General features: G+C 33.8%; 1 protein-coding gene across 1 annotated transcript; it reads right to left on the bottom strand.

Annotated features, from left to right (window-relative positions):
• Window positions 1–2,439: 2,439 nt before the first annotated feature.
• LOC131395405 (olfactory receptor 5T1-like) lies at window positions 2,440–3,568 on the bottom strand. The gene has a single exon (XM_058527292.1). The coding sequence runs from the start codon at window positions 3,430–3,432 to the stop codon at window positions 2,440–2,442; it is 993 nt and encodes a 330-aa protein (XP_058383275.1). The 5' UTR covers window positions 3,433–3,568.
• Between the last annotated feature and the right edge of the window lie 5,125 nt (window positions 3,569–8,693).

Here is an 8,693-nt window from a genome sequence, read left to right as displayed (position 1 = left end):
GTTTGTTTTTATAGATAAGTATGTACTAACTGTTGATCACAATAAAAGAAGATTCTCTTTCTTTTCAAGAATATGTGCAGCATTTGTAAAAAATGCCAACATTAGCAAAAAATGTCTGAATACAGAAAAAAATGCAAACTGCATTCTGTTTTGAAATAAATGACAATTATAGAAAAAAACACTTCTCAAACTATTCCATTAGCCATTTAAAACTAATTAAATTACTCCTAATTCAAAGAGAAATATGGAAAAAGTCAGAAATATTGATAATGAAAGTGTGAGAGAATAAAATACGTGGGATGCCTCCGACATGGTGACACTGGAAAATCCACATCCAAACCAGAAAGTTAGAAAAGAATAGCAAAGTAGACCAATGGAAAGATGAGGAAAAATTTAAAAGGGAAAAACAAATCAGAAATTCTAAAACAACCTACAAATAGCTAAATGAAAAGTGCTAGCTCTGTTTCATATATATCTAAAGTGAATTAAATAAACTGTTTTTGACAGTACACTACCTAAAATATCCACTCATTAAGGGAATACATATTCAGCAGCAATATGTGTCAGACATGGTTCCAGGCCAAGGAAAATGGATTAGACAATAAATTAAATATAAGTTAACATGCATATTATGTAAAATAATACTAAGCACAATGGGAAAATTTAAGGAAGATGGAATACGAGGAGATACAATGGGGATAAATTGTGAATATAATGTAGTCAATGAGATCCTCATTAACAAGAGACATGTAAAGGAAAAAATCATGTGAATAGCAGTGTGCAGAGCCTTCCAAACATGAGAAAGGAAATGCAGAAAAATTGTGGGGGGGTTTATCGTGGTAAGAGATGCTCTGTGTGTGAAATGCTGAGATGTTACTTAAACTTAATAATTCCACTTTAGAGAAACATTCTGGGGTTGCACTCTATTTTCTAGAAGACTGTTCTGTTGATAATACACGGGTTTTTACAAAATATAATAATAATAACAACAATGATAATGAAAGAAAGTAAGGAAGAAAAAAACACTACCTCTTATAAGAAACTTTGAAGAAGACAAATCTTGCAATGCAGATAAGGTCTGTTGGCAACAGTGCTGCACATGTACATAGTAAAGCCTCTCTTCTGTACCCTGGTTCTTGGGCCTGGACACTGAGGAGAAGCGGCGTCACAGAGAGGTAGGAGTCATGAAAAAAAAGCCAAGCTGAGTCAGGACCAGCCCTGAGGGAACCCCATAAAGACAGCTGGGGCTTAGTTGTGGGAAGAGCCCAATCTGCCAGCCAGTTGTACCTTATTCTCCGAATTGTGCTTGTCTTTTGTCATTCTTGAGTTTAACTGTAATCTTCGTAAATGCTAATGCCTAGTCTCTGTATTCTATGAGAGAATAAAAACGGGTTTAATGTCCATGCTCTGGATGAAATAGGAAAATAATAAAAGAGAGAGAAATGTACCCTCACAAACAACAGGATAATGGACACCAGGAATTTGAACACATACTCTGTGGTCCTTAAACCACAGGCTGGGATTAGATTGCTGCAGAGGCATTGATCTAAGGATGGAGCAGAGTGCTTTGAACTGGAGTCAGATGTCAATGACCCCATGGAGAGTGGATTGGGACTATGTGATCTGTGGTTTGTTATCAGTTAGGTGGTATTTGCTCAAGCTAAGGAGATATAATTATAAAGTTATTTATGATTGCAGCTACTGGAGCCTGTCCAATTTGAGTGACACAGAGATGAAAGATAATACTTACAATTTAATGTAATTGTTGCATACATATATGCCTATGTGTGTGCGTAAATAAACCAATATTTGCATATTGAAATCTTAACCCCCAGTACCACAGAATGTAACTGAATCTGGAGATAGAGTCTTTGAGGAGGTAGTTACCTTAAAATTAGGCATTTAGAGTGGGCCTTAATCCAATATGACTGTTGACCTTAAAAGAAGAGATCAGGATATGAAGATTCAGAGAGAAAAGATCATGTGAAGACATAAAGAGAAGATGATCATCTGCAAACCAGGAAGAGAAAGGCTTCAGAAAAAATCAACCTGGTCAACACCTTCACCTAAAAGTCTAGCATCCAGAAAAGTGATAAAATAAATTTCTGTTGTTTTAGCAATCCAGTCTTTGGTACTCTGCTATGGCAGCCCTAGCAAAATAATACAACCGTATCAGCATATATGTGTATATATGTGTGTATATATGTTTCTGTGTACGCGGGGGACATATATTTATATATGTATATAAACAGAAGCAGATGCATGACAGTTTTCTGCACGTGTAAAGACTGTGTGGATATTGGGTTGACTGTGACCTTTGATTAAAAATTTCTGAGAAGAACAGAAAGAAACTATGAAACCAAAAAAAAAAACACTTTAATCATAACTTTTCAATATGGAGACAACTAACATTAACCTTAATTGGTTTCAATTTAATGTTTAATCTGAAGAATATACTTTACTGATAAACCAATTTTTCCCAAACACTCTCTTCACTGCCTCTTTTACATCTTTGTTCCTTAAACTGTAGATGATGGGGTTCAGCATGGGGACGGCAATGCTGTAAAAAATCGACACTATCATGTCCCGGTCCAAAGAGTAGCTGGAACTTGGTCTCACATACATGGAGAAGACTGTTCCATAGTAGAGTGACACTCCAGTTAGGTGAGAGCCATATGTAGAAAAGACTTTTCGTCTCCCTTCAGCAGAATGCATCCTCAGAATGGCCACCAGAATGAAACCATAGGAGACCAGGACGATCAGGATAGTGACTATCTCAATAATGCCCGTGAAGTAGAACACTAGAAGATGGTTTTTGCTTGTGTCGGAACAAGAAATGGCGAGGACAGGAGGGATGTCACAAAAAAAATGTCTAATTTCATTGGATGCACAGAAGGATAGAGTAAATGCCGCTCCTGTGTGCACGGAAGAATTCAAAATGCCACAAAGATAGGAAGCAACGATAAGCGGCACATAGACCCTGGGTGACATGCTAACTGAATACAGCAGAGGGTTGTAGATTGCTACATAGCGATCATATGCCATTGCAGCCAGGAGAAAGCATTCTGTGGTCCCAAATGTAACATAGAAAAACATCTGTGCTGCACATCCAAGGAATGAAATAGTTTTATCCTTTGACAAGAAATTGAGCAACAATTTTGGAGTGACAACTGAAGAATAGCAGGCATCCAGGAATGATAACACACTCAGAAAATAGTACATAGGGGTGTGCAGCCGGGAATCCCCAATGACCAATACAATCAGTCCCAAATTTCCTACCAGAGTGAAAAGATAGATTGCTAGAAAGAGCAAAAATAGGAAGACTTGCACCTCAGAATCATCTGTGAAGCCCATCAATATAAACACAGTAATTTCACTCACATTCTTCACGTGGATTGTGTATAAATCTACATCTGATGGCAACCCTGGCATTTCAGTTATTTATATGTTCTAAATGCAGTATTTTTGAAAATAGAACCCATCCAATTATAGCCTCGTGTTTGCTTCTGAGAGGGCCTGTTGGAATCCTTGGCAGTGAGGGAATAGGCAGTGATGAAGAAGTTGGGTCCAAGTGGATGCGTTACCCTGTATAAATAAGTAAAGAAATTATTTCATTCAGTTGTTTGGTAAGTTTGTCTTGTTAAAAAACAGCCAATTTACTTGGTTTAATTTTTAATATATTTTCTGTTACATTTACTCCCTCCTGTTGTCCTATTACATCATGTTAAAATTCACAAAGACAAATGAATATACAAATTTTTAAATCAGAAAGTATTATAATAGAAAGTACTACACATCTGAGCGCTAACTCTAGATTTTCAACAGTGTGCATGAAATGTCTCTCATTAATGTTCATAATTAGCAAAATGGGAGCAAATACACTTCTCTCACAAGACTGGGTTGAAATAAATTATAAAATCAGTGTGAAAATTATTTAAATCTTAAAAGATTCCCAGATGGCTAGAAAATGCAATAAGTCAGACTTACTTTTCTACATGTTAAGAAGCAGTCTTCTCCAACCAAACCGTTTGATGTCTTTTCTGGCTATTTTCCATATCATTAGGACTTCTAGAACAGTGGTGAATAGAACAATAGACGTTATTCTGGAGGTAGATGCAACTTGTTTGCAAACAAAGACAGAGCATGGTGTTTTGTTTCGTTTTGTTTTTCAGTTTTCTTTCTTCGAAACACATAACACTGTGTCCATTTTGCCCTCCACAATTTATTATCCTACTAATATTTTTCAAATTTTAACCAAATACCAATGTAAAATTTTTCTCTATACATATGTTCTTTATCCCTGCAAAGTCTTTGGGCGTATTTTTGATAAATATTTCTGTCAAAATCAATCATGGCCATTCTTTTAATATATTACAGTTTTTTAAGAAGTTTCTAAAATTTCTATAAAATAAATATTACCTAATAATAGATGATATGTTTTTTATAGACACTATTGCTAACAGAATAAAATCATTATTTAAATCACAGTATTTTGTTTTATTTTTGGTATATTTCTTTACGTTGTCAAACTGTTTCTCTTTCAGTGGAGTATAAAGAAAGGAAAGTGCATGATAAACAAAAAGTTAAAGAGTCATCCGGATCTGGATAGAAATCCTCTATCATTGAATCATATTTAAATATTGTGTCTATTATATTTAGGAGCAGGGTTTCAGCATGGTGACTCGTGTGTTTCCTTCAGCTTGTCATAGATCAAATTTATCTAAAGTAGTGAAAAATGTGCCGTGTGCAGGCCTGGCTGAATTCAGTGACCTACAGATGATTTATATTCCTAACATGAAACACACTACATTTTTGTCATATTGAGACGACCATGCAGCAAGAAGAGAATGAGCAACTATCATGAGAAGGAAAAGAAAGCCACGTGTCTTATTTTCCCAGGAGGTTCTCCCAGTTTTATGTGACAGATTTTCCTAATACATTGATTAAATAGCTTTTTAAGAGTGGGATTATGAAGAAAAAACCTCATTTAATCCTTACAGAATTCTAGATAAAAAAAATTTAATTAAGCTAAATATTGATATTTATTTTAATTCAGACAAGTCATACATTATTCATGATAACTCACACTCCCAACTGAATTATAATAAATTCTAGTTTAGTTTGAGTGGTTATATTAATAAAATAACTTATAAATCCTCAATCAATAATGTAAAATATTGATGTATAATTCAGGCATCACAAAAAATACATTTATGTTTACAAATTTCCTCATTTTCTCTCTTTCTTCTCCCATCTCTCCCTCTCTCTCTCTCCCTCTATCTCTCTCTCTCTCTCTTTCAAGATTACACAGATTACATACATAAATATTTATTAAATTGAGTCAGGGACCAAACAGGAATTAGGTAGATAGGAAGAAGCAGAGTGAAAAGACATAACACAGTGCAAGCAAATTTTGAAAAATGCACCAACAGGTGGTCTACTAAAGGAATTCATTGCAAAATACATGTTAACTGACATACACAGGGAAAGTTCAGCTACATTACAACTCTAACCTTTACTTAACTGATGCGTTCTGGACCAGACAATTGTGAACGATTATATTTAAACATTATATTTATATATACATTACATTTAAACACTAAAATCCTGTATTAAAATCTCAGATTTAGCACCTGTTGACAGTGTGACCTTGGAAAAGTAACTTTATTCTTCCAAACCAAAGAATAATTAAGATTGTTCAAATTTTCAGGAATATCTTGGACACTACATAATCGTGGTGTAATTTCAGAGTGTTTATTTATGAGATGCATTCAAATATGTTTTATTAAAAGTGTTAATTTTATGTGATGGGTGCATATAAATGAAATAAGACATTTAACATTTATTTAAGTATGACAAAATAAATAGGGAGCTGTAAATCAATTTTTCATCTAAGCATTGAGCAATGAACTAGCTCCAAACCAGAAGCAATGTCTTATGTTAACTGAACATATGTTTGTTGTATGACTCTTAATATACATTAAAATACCATTCCTATGAGATTAAGCCCAGTGAATCCCAATATGAAATGTTATCAGGCTCCTTAAAAAGGTACATCTCTGTCATTACATCCTGACTTTGGGCAGGTCAGTAAAATAATAGTATGTTTTCTTAAATCTCCCTGATAATTTGGTCCATGATAAATTTCTCATAACCCTTGATGTCTCTGATCTTATTTGTAGGGAAAGAAGATGGTTTATGAATGGAGATATGTTTTATTCCCAATCATGTCCCATTAGAGCAATTATTCACTTCACTGTAGGGAATTGAGAAAGGATAGACAAAAAGTATGAGTTTTATTTACTTCATCCAAGGTGTTCTTCAAACAGACATTTCCTTCAACTAATATTTAAGGAAATTAGAGCTGATTGTGTTTATATTTAGCCGATCTCACTTTAAGAGATAGAGGCTAGAAAGATAAAAATATAGGTACCAAATTTTTAACAAAACATGATCATTCTGGAAAACTAAAATCAGCTGCTCAACCCTCATGTGAACAGTACTATAAGCACTAAGTTTGAGAAGAAGGAAAGCTAAGAGCAGCTACCACATGATATTAAGTGGCTACTACAGGGTAGAAGTTTTGTGTACATTATCTTATGTAATCTACACAGCAACCTGCAAACTAAATCCTTCAGTGTCCATTTGTAGATGAGAAAACTGAGGACCAACTAGACCAATAAGACCAAGCTCACATAGTAAATCTCTAGTACAGCCAGGATTCAATCCAGCCTTTCTCTGCTGCCGCACGTTAAGCTATTTCCAGTTGACTATACTGCAGACTCATTATAACATGCCATAATTCTGGAACTGTTATCCCCTAGAAATAGTGCAAAATATCATCCTTAAATATTTGAAATATTTTACAAAGCCATCACCTTTAAGTACCATGATACTAAAACAAAAAAATAAAAATAAAAACTTGAAGTAGTTCCTAGATCAATTAGCTAAATAATAAAACACATTTAAAATTCATTTATATGCTTCCATTTAAAAAATTTATAATCTTTTAATAGCATATACCCAGTGGCTGGTTGATAGATAATTTTCTTTCCATTTAATAATTTTTCTAGACTTTAAATATGGTCATTTATTTCTTTTTTGTGTTTATTTTTTTAAATTTTTTGTTTATTGCAGTAACATTGGTTTATAACATTGTATAAATTTCAGGTGTACATATCTACTACCCTTACTCTGACTATTATTTTCCAACAAATAAATTAAAGAAAATTTCTAATTTAGAGCTCTATTGACCTAAATGTTTTGGGAGTCTTTCCTATTTGCCCTCCTGTGTTCCCTGGAGTTCCCTGATTTAATTTTTCATTCAATTCTGAGCTAACTAGAAATGTCTCTCTCAAATTCAAATGTTAAAACATAGACTGTAGTTTTACATTCAATCTTATAGCTTCTAAAATATTTTGTAAGTGATAAAAAACTTTCCTCTTACCTGTGGAAATGAACTGCTCACTCAATTAAGTTGTGCTATGAATCTTAAGCATTTGGACCCATATACCAGGTTCTCCAGCTCTTCTTGAAGTCCACAGGGATGTTCCAAGAAGGAAACACACTAATTGTCTTCTGGGACAGAAAAGTAACAAGACGATTTTGTTTTTTTCCGCAACAAACAAGTGAATGGTTCTGGTCAAGGAACTACATAATAAGAAATGATTACATGAATGAACTTTGGTCTCTAGTATATAATGATCCCTCAGGGGACAAGGAATATGCATAGGATTGGAAAAGAAATCTGATGATACAGAACATAGTCCTAGCTCTGATACTAAATAGCTATGTGCCATTGGAATCCTGACTTAAATTCTCTGAAATCCAGTGTCCTCTTCCTGGGAAAATAATCTGTTTACTTCTCTCAAAATCCTGTAAACATGTATATAATGAAATAATATGAAAGCATAACCTATGATAGAATTCATAATTATTTAATAAAGATTACTATAACTTCTAAAGTGGTACAGTTCTAAGTGTTATGAGAGATACAGTTAAGCTCATTGAGAGTTTAATAGAGGAGATAAGATATGAACACATGAATAGGAAGTATTGACAAGGTGGATGGGACAATATACAGATAACTATAATACTTGATGTAAAAGAACATTAGATAGAGATCTGGAGGAGATCAAGGTCAGACTTTTTGAGTTGTAGGGTCTTGTCGTTTCTCGGGGCTTCCACATACTAATAAAGTACCTGGCAATGTACTTAAAGAATTCTTCAAAAATTTTTGTAAAATACATAGATGCCTGAGCCCTAAACCCAGAGATTCTAAGTTAGTAGTTAGGGAATGTTGGTCATGGAATCTGAATGCTAAGAAAAGACAAAAAGAGAGAAAGAAATAATAGAAGGAAGGAAGGAAAGAAGGCAGGAAGGAAAGAAAGAAAAATGATACTTGTAGATAGCCCAATTATGAACCAAGTATCTATTAATTAAATGCAATCTCAAATGATCTATATATTCAAAGTAACCCTAATTAAAATTAAAGAAGCATTTTTGAAGAAATTGATAATGTTGTTCTACAATTTATGTGAAAAGGTAAAGGAACTAAGGTAGTTAAAACAGTTATGAAAAAGAATAGTGTTGAAGGATTCATATAATTTTATTTCAAGATTGGCCACCAAACTATAATAGTGAAAAGAGTGTGGCCTTGATGAAAAGATAGGCAACTAAACTCATGGAACAGA

Source organism: Diceros bicornis, chromosome 31, assembly GCF_020826845.1.
Source record: "Diceros bicornis minor isolate mBicDic1 chromosome 31, mDicBic1.mat.cur, whole genome shotgun sequence".
Taxonomy (NCBI): Eukaryota; Metazoa; Chordata; class Mammalia; order Perissodactyla; family Rhinocerotidae; genus Diceros; species Diceros bicornis.
This window is presented reverse-complemented; position numbering and strand designations above follow the sequence as displayed.

Bases quoted from the DNA above. Each gene is read 5' to 3' on its own strand.
- LOC131395405 (XM_058527292.1), bottom strand. From the start codon at position 3,432: ATGCCAGGGTTGCCATCAGATGTAGATTTATACACAATCCACGTGAAG.